Genomic DNA, 17,432 nt, shown 5'->3' with positions numbered 1-17,432 from the left:
TCAAAAGATGCTAGGTTTATTTAATATACAGAAGCTAACAGCTAGATGCAGCCAGCTTTCTTCCCCATGAACCGTGTCTAATATGGTTCTATTGCACACAATTTTCCTACTTTTAACCAAATTTTCTACAAATGTAACAAAAACTTTCTGAATAAATTAGTGCACTAATGTTAATGCATATATCTGAACTTCATAGCATTTTGAGATATGTTACAATATATCAACAGATAATATTTGCTGATGTCAAAGAGCATTTGTATTATTGATAGCCAAACGAGCTAGAAGAATAAGGAAATCAGAAGCTATACTTGTCTGCTAAGTAGTCCATCATAAAAGTTGAGGGCTTTCCCACAACCAGTGGCTCACGTTGAGTAGATCCACCAATAGCACCAACCATGGAACCACCACCTAAAATCAAGTACCAACTATAGTGTGAATAAAAAGATTATATACAACTACAAATAAATTAAATCAAGATGGGTTCTCCATCCAACCAAAATGGAATCAATTCCTAAGATTGATTAAGTTGTTCTTTGGATCAGCACTTTAATTCCTATGAGGTTTTCAGTAATTGGAAAAGCTAGCTTGAGCTTATCTAAGCTTTCATGATATTTTGTCCATTTCAATTCAATCTAGCACACATAAAAATGCAAATTCCCAGGTCTAGCTAATGGATATCAAATTATATGAGGGTTTTATACACAGTCAAAATTGGACATTTCTTGTCCTAATTTGACCACAGCTTGTGATCAAATTAGGGTGAGTGTTGACTCTGTTAAGCTGATTTCTTACTATTATGACCGTGTTTTTCTACATGATTAGGTGATGCATTGGTTTTACATGCTGAAGAAAGGAGAGCTCATCAAAAGACTTGTGATGGAGCCTTCATGACAAGCTACCCTCTTTGTCATAGTCTAAGCTGTGAAAAATTAAATATGAGTATTTGATCTAGAAAGTCAATTCTCAACTAAATTCTCAAGTTTGTGACAACTGCTCATTTCAGACAATGCTTTATAGTTGTTCACCAGTTTACGTTAGAGAACAGCATTTTGGACTTTAAAAAATTATCTAATATTTCGTTTCCATAGCCAGAAGGAATTAGACTCTAATACTTAATTATAACATAGAGATGATAATGATTCCAATGTATTAAAGATCAACTGGAGCACCACCAGGCCATATAGAGAACAGAATAGAAGTTACATCCACAAAGGAACTACAGTTATTGAGGAACAGGTAGCATAAACGACTGTTAATGAAAAGTGGAAAGAAAATTGCAATGAAGCTCAAGTTTAGGGAATTTGAGTATTAAATCAGGCGCAGAAAAATACAAATAGCAGAGCATGAGGATGCAAGTGGTTTGTGTCCACTGATAGAGTATTAGTTAGTTAGTAGTGGGGTTAATTGTACAGCTGGACTATTGGGCAATTAGTTACTAAATCTGGCTTCCTATAGGCAGTTGTAAAGGTGAGCCTAACTTAAATACTTGTGATGTACCTTTTATAAAACAACCAGAAATAAGACTACAATTTGTTTCCTCTTCTTCTCGGTGTTCCTTGTCTTTTCCCTCTCTACATTTCTTGGAGGGTGACTCCCCCGAACCAGTCAACATTCCTCTTCATTTAGAAAGTAAATTTTTAACATAATATGCTAAGTAAGCACTGAGCTAAATTATAAATCACATCTTTGCCAAGCTATAGTTCCCCATCTTTTAAAAATGAAAAAAATAATCTACATTATACAAGTGGCAGGTAAGGTTATGAAAATCGAAATTAAAATAAAAGCGGGAAAGGAGTAAACCTGCCCATTCTTGAGCATCTGTTAGATGAGTTACAGCATCACGATTTGTAGCAATGAAAAGACAACCAGGGTTTTCACGTATGCAGAGTGTTCCATACCTTCCATCAAAGAAAATAATTTGTTAATCACTCACTTCATGGAAGGCTAGATAGAATATATGTAGCAAGATTAAACTAGAATGATATCAGAGGTTTAAAGAAAACTTTGACAATTGTATTTACACTAATGGTGGTGACTTGAGTTAATAAAGACTAATGATTACTATTAAATAAAAGCAAAGGTGCACCTTTTTGAATAGTGTAGATAAACATGTGTGCTACAACAATAAACTAGGTGATTGAAGTAAGTTGTATGTTAACTTTGACAAATGAGTACAATTAGGGCTTCCATTGATAACATTCTAAGCTACTTAACGTTATAATATATAGATGGCATAAAGTCCCTAGGAACTGACAATTCAGGATATAAATTATTGTATGTGTAACTACAATCTTCAACCAAAGCATGGAATTGATTCTGATCAATCCAGTTAATAACATAGATTTGGAAGGAACTATTTTCAAAGGTATTGAGCACAAATAAATAAGATAAAGCATCTTCCGTTTACCCAAGCATAGTGCCACAGGTTCAAGTTTGGGATTCAATATTTCCAAATTTGGGATAAGGTTGTATGCCAATCACCTCCCTAAACCTACGGAAGCAAAAGTCCAATGCACTTGGTATGACCTTTACGACAGACCTCTAATTTGTTTTTTTTGAGATCATTATTAGACTAAATGGTTGCTTTAGGCTGTGTCCTGCTTCCTGTATTTGGGTGTTTTTAAATTTCTTAAGATTATGGTTATAGTTCTTCAGTGAGTCCGTTTGTATACTTCCCATGTACTTGGAATGTACAACAACAACCAAGTCTTGGTTCCAAAACTTCGGGTCAGCTATGTATTCTTTTCAATTATTCTATCATTTTCAAAATCATACTCTCTATTACCTCCTTATTTGACAATGTACTTGAGATGTACCTATCTTTAATTTATCCTATCATTATCAATAAGATTATCTCTTTTTAAAAGTGTATTAGAAGCATAAATTTTGGATATTCTTATTTATCAAGTAAATCAGGGTATGAACATATACCGTCACCAGCAATTAATAAGACGCTGACTGCAATAGCAGGTGCTAGTGGATACGTAATATATATTACTTAACAAGGTAATGTTTTAAAAAATAATAGTAACAAAATAAAATTTCTTTTTCAGACTTCTACAGTGTTAGCTTTCCCCTCTCCAGGCACAAAGAAAAAAAGACAAAAAGAAAGGCCTGGAATTTAAACATCTCCATATAGTTCTCAGAGGAAAAAAAGTAACTCCTGTCAATAACTTTGTCTGTAAAAGTGTTATTCTAAATTCTAAATTCTACATGAATTCATGATTATGGACCACATTCCTTTCATAGATACAGAAAAAAGATCTGCCAGAGATTATACCCAAAGCAGCAATTATACAATGTGCTTCAATGAAAAGGTAATGGCTGTTCTGCCAATACAAATGTGTGTCTGTGTCTTGTAATTAAAAACTTGAGATCTTACTGGATTTTGTAGTAGTTAAAATAGCGATCAAACCCAACCACAACAGCCCCAACCTAGAAAGCAATGAGGAAACTCCATTGTTATGGCTGAAATTTGAATCATGGCAAAAGAAATTGTTTTGAGAACCAAAGAATGCACAAACCATAAACAAGATTGAATGTAATTTTTTTATCTTGTACAAACTGTTAGAGAAACTCAAATCAGAAATGCATTCATAAAGCACAAGAAAGAAGTATACATCCTTATCATGTTCCATCAAAAACCCAGGCTTCAGCTCTATCTTTTTACCACCATCATCCTGAAAATTTAAAATAAATAAATAAGCATATATAAGCATTATTGTTAAGGAGTAGATTGATAGATATAGGTTCTCTAGCTGAATTCGAGGCCAGCTGGTCCTCCAATGGAAAAGAGAGAATAACAGAGAAGGAAACAGAGAAAAGAGAATGTAAATTGAGTAACAATCTTCTTATTGATCCTTCTTTACAACTCTCTTGCCTTTATACAATTGCCTAATGCCTTGCCTTCTAACCCGTGACTGGTACTAACAGCTAAACCCAATTTCCTAACTAACTTCTAACTAACTAATTTGCCACCCTGTCATAACCACCCTGCCACTTGTCCTCACTAACTTGTATACAACAATCTGAATACACTATACAACAATATGACTTGGCATTTTATGCTGTGGTCAAATAACTATGGCATGCATTGTTTCTAACAATCTAGTATGAGTATCTGAATAGGACAAACCATGAGGCCTGGCTACCTCAGATTAGTCACATATGAGGCCTGGCTACCTTGAATTAGCCATAGATTTTGTGCTTCCTTCACAGTATGGTTGCTGCTGCTTAGATTTCATGTTTTCTTTCTGATTTGGTAGCTGCTGCTTTCTTTCTTTTTACAATGGGTGGTTCCACATTTTTCTTCATTGAATCCAAAACGTTTGAGTTTTCCGTTGAGGAAGGGGGTTCTTATTACTTATTACAGATCTTTGAGAGAGACCTTACCTCAATGTGCTCTTTTTTTATGGGGAAGGAGAGTGCAAACCGATTCTTGTTCCATTTGGAGGAACTAATTTCAAAGCGATCACCTGGTCATTATGTAAGAACGATTAGAGAGGATGAAATTGTTTTCATCCTTCAATTGGGGTCCAACGCCCATGGCACGTTTTTAATGGTTTCTGAACTTCTTCATGGTCGATGGAAGGGTAATATAGTGATACCGGAGGGAAGGTTGGGTAGTGGCTGGCGTGGCTTTGGCTTAAACCTGAGGAAAATTTTAAAACCAACTTCCCTGAGTAGTCAGGGATCACTTCATAGAATACAAAGTGCACCGAAGGCTGATGCGGCAGTGGTGGTTGGTAAACCTCATAATCACGGCGGTGCAAAAAATACAGGTAAGGAGAAAATTTCTGTCTTTCAAAATTTGAAACCTAAATTCCCAGTAATTCATACTATGATCAAGGTAGGAGTTATTCTGGGGAAGATACGGCACAATTCGGGGTTGATATTTTGTCTAATATTAATGTGATTGCCAAAAGAGATTTGCTGACTCTAGATATCTCTTTATGTGTAGAGCGTGGGAAAGAGGCGTAGTGGGCTGTGGTTTCTTCTTTTATTAAAGATGTGGGCTCCAATCAAATTAGCCATGGAATGAGGCCCAATACTTTCAAGGGCCGTAACATGTACGCCCAAACCTAAGCCTAAAGCCCAACCTCAGCAACCTATTATTTTTGAGCCTAAAGCCCAACCTCAGCAACCCATTATTTCTAAGCCTAAAGCCCAACCTCAGCAACCCATTATTCCTAAGCCTAAAGCCACCCACTCTCATCAATGCACCGATATGATGCCGATAAAGCTCACCTCCCCTCCATGCATCCTTCAACTACCTTTACCACCAACGGAACTTCTAACCCACCGAGGAGCACCACTAGTAACGATACCGATATGCCTCCGACGTCCACCATCATCAAGGACACCACTCCGTTGTTCGACAGCGTCATCTCTCCACCAGTGAAGAACAATCCCACTCCTCCATCGACAACCGATATCAATATCTCCCCACCACTGAAGAACAGCCCCATCACCAACAACAGCAGCTCTTCTCCACCACGGGCTGATTCTTTACAATTTGGGTCTGTGTTGGGCATCAACCTCCCACCGTTGACCAACGACATTTCTCAATCGAGCACTACTGCGGTGGCCAGTGCTACACTCTCCGATTTGCCAGTAACTTCGGTGCTAGTTACAACTGAGGATTGTCATGTTGAGCCTCACCCCTACATTAAGAATTTCATTGAAGATTTGGAGCACACCTGGGGTAATTCAGAGAAATGGGTCTTAGAGCTTCGTGGAGGGAGGCATATAGCTATTCCTCTCTCACTTTACCACTCTCCTGGGAGCTTGTCGGATTTTTCCAATCTCGAGGGAGCTGTCGGACAGGGTAACAACACTTTCAAGGAAGAAGGGCATATTGTTAGTTGGGCGGATGAATATGATGGTGCTCTGGATAATGTTTCTGTTGTTTCAGGGTTAGATTGTGAGTTAGGGGAATCAGATGGGGGTCTTGTAAACTGGGAAAATGTTAAAGAACCATTGGTTGTGCAACCTTTGGCGATGGCTAACCCAGTTGCTCCACTTGTAGAAGTGGCAGATGCTTCCACTCAATTATCACCATGGGTTGAGAAACGAATTAAAGCCTTTAGGAAATCTGTGGGTACTTCCTTGGAAGGCTTCGAAGCGGAAATTACTGGAATTTTTTTAGCTTTGGAGGCTAGGAAGAAAGCTAAAATGCAAGTAGAATGCTCTCAGAAGAGAGAACCTAAGACAAGTTATAAAGGGCGTCGGGAGTTAAAAAGTCTGCTAAATTCTTGGAACTTTGAGAATAATTCTGATTTGGTAGGAGTTGCCAGTGGGGAACGGGATTCTGTGGTGCCTCAATGAATCTGAAAATTATCTCCTGGAATGTTAGGGGGCTGAATGATTGTGAAAAAAGACTTCGAATTCGGAACATGATCAGAGGTTGGGGTGTATACATTATTCGTCTGCAAGAAACAAAAATGGAATTGATAACAAGGAGAGAGATTCGGAGCTTGTGGGGTTGTCAACATTTGGATTGGCTATATTTGGGCTCTATAGGTGCTTCGGGGGGTGTTTTGGTGATGTGGGATAGAAGGCTGGTGGAAAAAATTGACGAAGCACTGGGAAGGTTTTCTGTCTCTTGCAAATTTAAGAATGTGGTAGATCATTTTGTTTAGGCTTTCACTGGTGTATATGGACCAAACTCTGATTGTGACCAGCGACTGCTTTGGGAAGAGCTGGCTGGCATTCATAGTTGATGGAATGTGCCTTGGTGCATTGGAGGCGATTTTAATGTCGTGCGATTTCCTTCGGAGCGACGTGGTGCAGACTCTTTCTCATCAACCATGCTTGATTTTTCAGATTTCATTTCTGAACACAATCTTATTGATTTACCATTGGAGGGAGGTACTTTCACTTGGTCTAATTCTAGAGAAGTGGCTTCGCGGTCTAGGCTTGACAGGTTTCTTCTCTCTTCTGATTTGGAAGAGCATTTTCCTAATATTTGTCAAAAAAGACTGCATAGATTACTTTCAAACCACTTTCCAGTTCTGTTAGAAGGGGGAAATTTTCACAGAGGCAGTCGTCCTTTTTGCTTTGAGAATATGTGGTTAAAGGCAGAGGGTTTTGTGGAGAAAGTGAGAACTTGGTGGGAGTCCTATCATTTTCAAGGTTCCCCTAGCTTTCGGTTTGCAAGCAAATTGAAAGCTTTGAAGCTAGATTTAAAGAAATGGAATGTAGAAGAATTTGGCAATGTGGAGGATAAGATGAACAAGTTATGGAAGAACCTTGAAGCACTTGACTTGCTGGAAGATAGTCGTCCTCTATCATATGATGAGACTTTGGAAAAAGAACGGCTTCGCATTGGTCTTGAAAAGGTAACTCTCATGGTTGAAATATGTTGGAGGCAGAAATCTAGGGCCCTTTGGATTCAAGAGGGGGATAGAAACACTAAGTTCTTTCATAGAACAACAAACTCCCACAGAAGATTTAATACTATAGACAATCTGTTGGTGGAAGGTGAATTGACATCGGATCCTAATTCAATAGCAGCTTGCATCTCTCATTTCTACAAACAATTGTACTCTGAAAATGAGGGCCAAAGACCTGTGCTTGATGAAGTGGAATTCTCTATGATTTCTAAGGAGGAAGCTGCTTGGTTAAAAAGACCATTTGAGGAAGAGGAGGTATATGGTGTCATCCAAGGTTGTAATGGCAATAAATCTCCAGGACCAGATGGTTTCTCAATGGCTTTCTTTAAGGCTTGTTGGACTTTTTAAAACTTGAAATTATGGAGGTTCTTGCCAACTTCCATTCACAAGCTATCTTTGAGAGAAGCCTTAATGCAACTTTCATTGCTCTCATTCCAAAGAAAGTTGATGCTGTCAGTGTGAGAGACTTTAGACCTATTAGTCTTGTGGGTAGTATTTATAAAGTCATTTCCAAGTTGCTGGCTAATAGGCTGAGAAGGGTGATTACTGGAATTATCTCTGAGTCTCAAAATGCTTTTGTTCTGGATAGACAAATCCTAGATTCTGTCTTAATTGCTAATGAGTGTTTGGATAGTAGGCTCAAGGCAAGGATTCCTAGGATTTTATGTAAGTTGGATGTGGAGAAAGCTTTTGATCATGTCAGTTGGGATTTTTTTATGTATATGTTGCAGCATTGCGGATTCTCTGAGAAATGGAGAAAGTGGATTCTGATTTGTATTTCCACAATGAGATTTTCGATTTTGATAAATGGCTCCCCTAAGGATTTCTTTGGGAGCTCTAGGGGGCTGCGCCAAGGAGATCCTCTCTCCCCGCTCTTATTTGCTATTGTTATGGAGGCATTAAGTCGTTTGTTGGATGGTGCGGTTCTGGCTGGACACATTTCGGGTTTCACTGTTAGTACCAAGTCTAATACCCCCCGCATGGTGACACATCTACTCTTTGCGGATGACACTTTAATTTTTTGTGATGCTACAGCAAGTCAGATTGAGTATTTGCAGGAGATTTTAGCCTCTTTTGAGGCGGTGTCAAGGTTGCACATTAACCTAGCTAAGTCAGAAGTAGTTCCAGTTGGAGAGGTGACTAATATGGGGGAGCTTGTGGCATTGCTAGGTTGTAGACAGTCATCTTTGCCAATGACTTACTTGGGACTGCCGTTAGGTGCTAAATTCAAGGACAAGACGATTTGGAACTCTATCCTAGAAAGAATGGAGCGAAGATTAACGAGTTGGAAGCGATTATACTTATCAAAAGGTGGTAAGATTACCTTAATCAAAAGCACTCTCTCAAGTTTGCCAACTTATTTCCTATCTCTTCCCTATTCCTGCGGATATTGCTATTCGTATTGAGAGGCTTCAAAGAAATTTTCTATGGGGTGGGATAGATGAGTCTCCTAAATTCCGACTAGTAAATTGGGCCCAGGTTTGTTCTCCATTGCAGTATGGCGGTTTGGGCATTAAAAATTTGAGAACCTTCAATCAAGCTTTGTTGGGGAAATGGTTGTGGAGATATGGAAGAGAGACAACCCATCTTTGGAGGCGGGTTATTGAGGCTAAATATGGGAATGATTGGGGAGGTTGGTGTACAAAAGAAGTCTCTAATCCTTATGGTGTTAATCTTTGGAGAACCATAAGACAAGGCTGGCCAACCTTTTCAAAATCCATTCAGTTCGAGGTTGGTGTTGGTGACAAAATTAAATTTTGGCATCATGTGTGGTGTGGGAGTTGTACTCTCCGGGAGGATTTTCCGGAACTCTATAATATTAGTTGTAATAAGGAGTCTTCTATTGTAGATGTTATGCGCTTTCCCAACCAGAAACTTCACTGGGATCTTCTTTTTTCTAGATCTCCCCAAGATTGGGAAACAGAACATTTTTACACTTTTCTAGATCTTATCAATTCAATGCCCCTTAATGGTGAAGGTCAAGAAAAACTATGCTGGAAACCAACTGGGAATAAGAATTTTAAAGTGAGTGAGTACTATCTCTCCCTTTCCTCTACTCTCGACATTTCTTTCCCTTCGAAGCCTGTGTGGCGTTCAAAGGTCCCTACTAAGGTTGCTTTCTTCTCTTGGACTGCCTCATTGGGTAAGATTTTGACGACTGAAAATTTATGGTATAAGGGTGTCGCAGTTGTAGATTGGTGCTATATGTGTAAAAAGAGTGGAGAATTGGTGAATCATCTTCTTCTTCATTGTCCTATTGCTTATGAATTATGGTCTATGGTGTGGGCTCTATTTGGTCTTCAATGGGTTATGCCGCTTGGTGTCTCTAATTTATTTTCAAGTTGGCAAGGTTCCTTCGGTGGGCATCAGAGCATTGATTTATGGAGGGCTGTCCCACATTGTGTCCTATGGTGTATTTGGCGAGAACAAAACTCAAGATGTTTTGAAGGGAAGGAACGGTCTATTTCAGAAGTTAAATCTCTTCTTCTTCACACCTTGCTAGAGTGGAGTTCTTCCTTTAATCTTTTCCCTTGTTCTACTTTTTTAGAAATGCTTGATCTTTGTAATTTTTGTGTTTGATATACTGTTTTCCAAGTACACCCCCGGTGTACCTGGACTTTTGATTAATACAATTCCGTTATTTATCAAAAAAAAAAAAAAAAAACAATGAAACTACTAATACAATTGCATTACAATCATACAACAACCTTGCCATATAACCACACTTGTTATCTGCACTAACCACAAATATCCCTAACATAAATAATAAAGATGCTTCATGAAAAAATTATTATATTCCAAACATCAACATCCTCAAAGATGGTGTTGATCAAATTGCACTTTGTTGAGAAATCGTTAAAATTAATTTATCGTCAACATCCAAAAGCAAAACATATAGAAATTTTATACTTTATCTAAACATCACTTTCTTCTTATGCAACATAGGATAGAAACTTATGTTTAAAATATCATTTTATCATACAAAATCTCATCTATATAGACCTCATTGGCTCTTTAAAATTTCCATCACAGGCAATGTCTGGTTTACATGCCAAGATGTTCTTCTTTAGTTGAAAAAATGATTTAGTTGGAATGAATAATCACTGGCATAGACTGTCAAGACAGTGCACCTAAGATAAAATAGAAACTCTCAGCTTTGGCAGACAATTAGTTCATGCAATTAAGCAAATATTCAACCAAGAGACCTATATTTCAATAGCATCAAATAATTTTTATAGAGTAGGTGACACTGAATTAGGTTTCTAGATGTCGCAGAAAAAGTCTAGATATTTAGAGTCCGATTGGTAGCAGTGTTTAAGTATTATTGTTCAGTTTTCAGTGTTGTGAAAATACGTGCTTGAGTGTTATAGAGATACGTGTCAAATGTATTATTATTATTTAAACACTGAAAACTGTTGTTTAAACAACCGTGCCAAACAGCCCCTTAGTGTCTGTTTGGCATCAGCTTATAAGATCAGCTTATTTTAGCTTTTAGTTTTTTTGTACAACTTTTTAATACCTCACTTTTTCCCTCATTTTCTCACTTTTTAAAATTTTTTCAAAGTACAAGTATACTTTAGCATACTTTCAGCAAAAAGCTAAATAAGATATTCTCAAACAAACAATTTGTATGAAAATAAATGAATAATACATTTGTTGTTGTCACGTCATTTATTGTAATGCTCTTATGTGTCACCAATATCCATACCATCATTTCAGCTTTGTGAGAAATCTTCCACAGAATTTAAATTTAAATTTGCTATCAAGAGTGAATACTTCACAAAAACTACTGTGTAAGAACAGCTGAGCCATTAATTTCTATGAGAGAAAAGTACAGATTAGGTATGAAGCTTTGCAAACAGCATAGTAAGAGGAAATCATATCTAACGTGATCCTTAAAATTTTTTATCAAAACTGATATATCAGAATTATAAAAAATAAATAAATAAATCAAACAAAATTTACACACTATCATGTAAAAGTTGCAGATATATTTGGAACATGTAAAGAAACTCAAAGATTTATAGTATATTTGGATCAAGAAAGCAACTTATGTGAATTTTAATTCACACATACTGGCCCACCAAGGTATTGAAATCCAGCAAGCTCAAGCTCCTTCAAGATGCCATCCTCACCAATCACATAGACCTAAATCATGACCAGCTATCAGCACCGTATTTTCTATATCCCTTAGTTAGCATACTCATTCAGGGCATCAACAAGATTTCTAAACATGCCTTACCATTTGTGATTTATGAACAAGTAAAAATTTTGAAGGATATCAGGGTAGCAGGATAACCGTAAGCAGAGAGATATAACTGTTAGATAATAAAGAAAACTGAAAATGCTCTGCAATTTTTGTAAGCATTTACCAGAATAGAAAACACAGTGCAACATTTTAATCAGTATTGTATAGGTTTGAGATAAAGGCCTTATAAGAAGACCAGAAATAAATTACAAATGGAAGGAAGATAATGGTAGAAGTCTCATTTCATGGAACAGTAAAGTATCCTCTTCAGAACCATAAATTTTACGCAGTGGCGGCTCCAGAAATTTTGTTCAGGGTAGTCATTAAGAAATTTAAATTAAACAAAACTTCATAAAAATAAAATTTGAATATATTGACAAAAAAAAAATCACAAATACATAAAGTTTTAAAATTTCATTCTACAAGTTTTTCACTTTTTGAAATTGTTGTATGATAGTTTCATTATTAATACTATCAACTACATTTTTTTTCAATATAAACAGTCAAGTAACCATTAAACTACTGATCTCCCTTTCAATTACCAACATCTTACATAAATAAGTAACAATATAAACAAAATGCATCATCCTTTTTTATGATATGTTCCAAACTATATTTTGTATTCTTTAAACTAATCAAGATTAAATTAATGCAGTGCTCCACTAATTTCTTTTTTAGGGAAATCATGGCAAAGAGGTTGACAAGAACATCTTTGTAAATGTGCTCTTTTTATTTTCTCTCGATTATTAGGATGAAAAGATGAGAACTTTTCTTATAGCCTAGGATCTAAAAGAAGATTATTCAAGTGAATACGAATTTGCTTAGAAGATAAATTTTGTAAAAAGTGATTTCCTTATAAGAATTTTGTCCATAGTTATAACAAAAAAATAATGCGTAAGTTACAAGTTCATTCAACGTATTCAACTTAGGCATTAAACCGTCATATTAATCATGTTCAATAAAATATTGAGGTATTATTTTAGTGCATACGTGTATGTACAAGATGTATCACATAAATCCAATAAATTCATCTAAAGACTAAAGCGAGTACTAATTGACTAGCTATTGGAAAATATGCATTTTTTTATTAAAAAAAATAGCAATTTTAAAATATTTCTTTTGTAAACATAATTTAAAATATCACAATTAAACATTTGATTTGGGCTTTTAGGCTAATTTGTTTGTTTGGACAATTTTTGAGAAATGCTACGTCCACAATATTTTCACAACAAATCCTAGTTGGCAATTGTTACTAGTTTTAATTTACATATTATTAAAATTGTTTTTTTTTTTTTTTTTTTCCTACTGGTAACAATCTGCCACTTAAGATTTATTATGAAAGTGTTGAGGACATATTGTGAACATAGCATTTCTCACAATTTTTTGGTTCAATCTTCGATGGACCAAAATTTTGGAGAAGTCAAATTTTATTTTTAATGGACAAATTTTTATTTAGGATGTTCAAGTTTTTTTTAGGGTGGTCAACAATCCATATTAATTAAGAATTTCTTTTTTTATTTTAGGTATAAAATTTATTTATTTTTCGAGTTTGAGGGTGGTCCTGTGACCACCCTCAATTATATATGGCGCCGCCCCTGACTTTACAGCTACTGGATGTGTTGGCATCCGTCCTATGCCATAAGATGGCCATAAGCAGATTACCATAGTATGTGCCATGTCATTTGTTGAGTCTTTTGCTAGATATACATTATAACTGTAGATAAATTATTCATAATGTAGATAAATTGTTCACTACTAAACATATATGGGTTAGGCTCTAGGTTTTAGAAAATGTAAAGCTAATTGCTAGTCCAACATCAACAGGAAAAATAACTTCCTGTTAAGACCTTCCAGAGTCTGTAACTGAATAAATTGTGTAAAAAGCTTGACTGCAATCAAGACATATATACAAGGATATATGGCCAACAATGGAAATTTCCTTTGAAAACAATGGCTCTTGCCCAGACATATGGAGCTGATCCCTACATTGCTGGTATAATAGGAAATTTTCTGTTTGTGTCACCAGGTAAAATACAAATTTAAAACAAATACCTTTTTATCTTTTGGGAAATTAATGGACTTCAAATATGCAGCAGCAGCAAAAGATGATGCAAAAATTTCCTCCTGAAACGATTCAGTTGCATTAGAAGTTATGATTAACAAAGTTTAGCAAACATGGGGAGAGAAGAGTTATTAACTAACCTCATTGACATTCAGACCAAGTGTCTCAAACTTTTTACCATATTGTTTCCTAGACTTTGTTGAGTTGTTTGTAACAAACACTAATCTCTTGCCCTGCAGAAAGAGAAAATCAACAAATATCTCATAGCCATAACAACTCACTGACGCCCAATACTTTGCGGCAATAATCCCAATTGTAATCATTTCACAAGGAAGTCAACAGATAAATGACAAAATAATAATGATAATAATAATAATTTATCATAGACATACAAATGCATGCAAGGTAACACCTACATTCATATACAGACCTTGGACCGAAGCATATCAAGTGTTTCTGGGACTCCATCAATTAGTTTATCTCCTTTCCATATAACTCCTGCAAATCAATAATAAATAAAGTAAAGATCTTTGATTAGATTATCACTAGAAATGTAACTGGAGCCAATCCCCCAAGCAAAGAAAAAAAGAACAGAAGTTGCAAACACATACCTAATTATTTTAATTAGAAAATTCAAATATGCTAATTTAAAAAAGAAATCAATTTCGAACAGAAAAAAGTATTTATTAAAATGTTATCCAATAAATTAGCACTAGATTTATCCCATTTATGCTTGCCTCAAACTTTTCAATGACAAATTGTAGACCTAGTCATTCAACTTTCTGAAATTGGGAATGCATTTCTGTTACACATTACAGTAATGCTTGGTCTTGGAGTTCATGTGCAAGTGTGAAGTCCAGATCAAAAAATAGTAGAAAAAAGTGAGATTGTATACATGGTAGACTAAAGCTTTTGGATTCAAGTGGTATCCAACATATTTGTCCAAAATGTCACTAGAAGACTCCTCAAGTCTCAATTTCCCAACGCTTAACTAATTTGGGGCACTAGCATGTCTTTAGTGGAACAAAACACCAAAATGTGACTATATATGGATTGAAAACTTAAAGATGGACTCGTTCCTTTGATTCTGGGAGGCAGATGACGCAGCCAATAATGTTAATGAAATTGTAGATTCTGTAATCAACAACATAAGCTAAAGTTGGCATCCTATTGGATTTTATTATCTGGTAAACATTCAAAGCAATACCTAGACATTGGTTTTTTTATACTTCTCAAGAAGACTCAGTTACTTGAGAAGCCTCTAAATATGAAGACTGTAACTTTTATTCCATATGAAGACTATTTAGAAGTGGTCTTCCCAAGGTTATTTGGTAAAAGTTAATTTGATGCTCAAAATCAATTCCTAGGCACTCTTTTATTACCTGGCTAATCATTCTAAACAAATGGTCTACCAGAGAGATCCCTAAAATGAGGCAAAAATGGATATGTTTTATGGAAAATAGTAAATTACCTATTCTATGAATGTGGCCTAAAAGAAGGATTTGGTAAAGACTTCTTCGACTCTGTTTTATCAATAAAAGAGTTGGGGATGGGATTCAGAGCTTAGATGGGAAGCCGCAAATTGGAAAGGGAAGTCTGATTGCGATGTTCTTGAAGCTGGTTTGGATGGCTCATTTAATTTTTATACCATCTGTGAAATTTGAAAATTGCTCATATACGTATGCAGAGAAATATATATTGAAAAGCTTTTTTTTAGACTAGTGATATGAAGTTCAATTTCAAGTTACCTCGTGCAGAAAGCAAAATAGTTCCAATCTAAACAAAAAGATCTGTAATAGGCATTTCTTTAAGTGTTTTTAATTATACTTCAAGTTGATTGCTTCCATCCATTGGTTCTTATTAGCTGGTTTTTTGTTAGCCATTAGCTTGAAATTACACAGTATATATGTTGTTATTGTGCAATTGCTAGGGCTCCAACAATCAACGTATGAAAAGAAAGGAAATTTTGAAATTTCTCAAGAGATTAAAGGAAATGTTCTTAAGAAATTAACTTAAATTGTTTCAAGAGGGCAAACCTGACCCAATTTTTCCCCTTCAATTTGTTTATCATAATTGTGTAATTGAACATAAATCAAACTTCCAACCCCACTCTCTTAAAAAAAAAAAGGGGGTTCTCATTCACTTCAACCTTAATTAAAAATAACTAAATTAATTAGCATAATGCCTTGAGAATATGAAATCCAAAAGCACTTTAAGGTTTTAACTATTTCCTTATCCTAAACAAACAAACAAACAAACATATTAGCACGCGTGTACGTACACACAACAAACCGTCCTCATATCACAACACAACTTAATAAACAAAAAAAAAAACCAATTCAATCCAACGCCATTAAAGCAATTCCCTTTTTTTTTTAAACTTTGTTCTTGTAAAAAAAAAAAAAAAAAAAGACCCCTCACCATCACAGTCAAAGACGAATGTTTCAACAGAGTTGATAAGCTCCTCCGCGTTCTTAAGAGGTTGCGCTGATGCCTTTATTGTGAAACTCTCCATTCTTGACGTACCAAAGTTGTTGCACTTGTTCTTGTTATAGGTGTTGTGTTTATTGGTGTTCCATCTAATGCTGAAGAAGTTGGATAAAGGGTTTGGTGGGGTAAAGAATCTGGAACTGTTGGAAGTGAAATGGCAGAGAAATGGAGATGGGGTTGTAGAAGAAAGGGCAGAGACTACTGATAGAGAAGCTGTGGCTGTGGCTGTTGTTTTGGTCAGCATTTTGGGTGTTGGGCACTCGTGTTATTTTTCTTGCGCGGGTGTGTGTGTTGGCCGTTCGAGGTAGTTGGAGGTTTGTTTTTTTTTAAGTGGTTGTTTGGGAATTGGGATATGAGTGTGCGTTTTGTGTGGATGAGATGAGACTTGAGATATAAGATTATCCACGTCAGCGGATGTAAACCTTTGTGTAATACAAAAAGATACAAATTTTACACATTTTACTTCAAAAATGTTTCACATCAATGCTTCTAAAAGTGTGCATATTTGCACATTTGCTACAGTAACCGTGCATATATATGAGTGTGCGTTTTGTGTGGATGAGATAAGACTTGAGATATAAGAGCATCCACATCAGCTGATGTAAACCTTTGCATAATACAAAAAGACACAAATTTTACACATTTTACTTCAAAAATGTTTCACATCAGTGCTTTTAAAAGTGTGCATATTTGCACATTTGTTACAGTAACCGTGCATATATGCACGATTACTATAGCTTTGTATTTTATTTTTTTAATAATTTTTTCTCTCACTTCTCAAATCATATTTTCTCTTTTCTCCGTCAACTCTCTCTCCCTTCTCCGCCTAACTCTCTTCCATCTCTATCTCCTCTATACAAATCATCAATTCTAGACAAATCATCAAACAAATCCTAGATCTAGATCTTAACTCATCAAACTCATATGGTTTTCTTAAATCTAAATCTCAAACTCATCAAACCCATTTACAAGATCATATCATCAAACCTATATTGTCGACACCCGGCCTTGACCGGCTAAGCGGAAAAGACTGCCGCCGTTGTGCCTTCATTCGACCACCCGCCATGGCAACAGCTCCCACGCGCGCAGGGCTCGTTGAAGGCCCCTCTCGATATATATGCGTGTTGTTCGCGCAGAGCTTTGGGTGCTTTCTCGCTCTCGGTGGAGGAATGTAGGTCTACCTTTGGCGTTATGGCAAGAATCTAGACCAAATTTTAAGGGATTACCAAAGGTAAGT

The 17,432-nt window shown here is 36.0% G+C and overlaps 2 protein-coding genes across 2 annotated transcripts in view; one reads left to right on the top strand and one right to left on the bottom strand.

Annotated features, from left to right (window-relative positions):
• The window catches only part of LOC115991917 (phosphoglycolate phosphatase 1B, chloroplastic-like), a 35,987-nt gene extending 19,425 nt beyond the window's left edge, over positions 1 to 16,562 (bottom strand). The window contains exons 1-9 of the mRNA XM_031115901.1: positions 16,127 to 16,562; positions 14,136 to 14,203; positions 13,846 to 13,938; positions 13,696 to 13,767; positions 11,472 to 11,543; positions 3,621 to 3,680; positions 3,383 to 3,435; positions 1,801 to 1,898; positions 309 to 408 (exon numbers count right to left, since the gene is read on the bottom strand). Of these exons, the coding sequence (XP_030971761.1) occupies positions 309 to 408; positions 1,801 to 1,898; positions 3,383 to 3,435; positions 3,621 to 3,680; positions 11,472 to 11,543; positions 13,696 to 13,767; positions 13,846 to 13,938; positions 14,136 to 14,203; positions 16,127 to 16,439 (929 nt within the window). The 5' untranslated portion in view covers positions 16,440 to 16,562. The remainder of the gene's footprint in view (positions 1 to 308; positions 409 to 1,800; positions 1,899 to 3,382; positions 3,436 to 3,620; positions 3,681 to 11,471; positions 11,544 to 13,695; positions 13,768 to 13,845; positions 13,939 to 14,135; positions 14,204 to 16,126) is intronic.
• LOC115991928 lies at positions 5,201 to 10,087 on the top strand. Its single transcript, XM_031115914.1, has one exon. It carries the CDS (start codon positions 5,218 to 5,220, stop codon positions 6,325 to 6,327), a length of 1,110 nt encoding a protein of 369 aa, XP_030971774.1. The 5' UTR covers positions 5,201 to 5,217; the 3' UTR covers positions 6,328 to 10,087.
• Positions 16,563 to 17,432: the final 870 nt, after the last annotated feature.

The sequence above is a fragment of the Quercus lobata genome, chromosome 1 (genome assembly GCF_001633185.2).
Source record: "Quercus lobata isolate SW786 chromosome 1, ValleyOak3.0 Primary Assembly, whole genome shotgun sequence".
NCBI classification, from domain to species: Eukaryota; Viridiplantae; Streptophyta; class Magnoliopsida; order Fagales; family Fagaceae; genus Quercus; species Quercus lobata.
Note: the sequence above shows the minus strand (reverse complement) of the source record. Positions and strands in the feature narration are given on the sequence as shown.

Bases quoted from the DNA above. Each gene is read 5' to 3' on its own strand.
- LOC115991928 (XM_031115914.1), top strand. From the start codon at position 5,218: ATGCACCGATATGATGCCGATAAAGCTCACCTCCCCTCCATGCATCCT.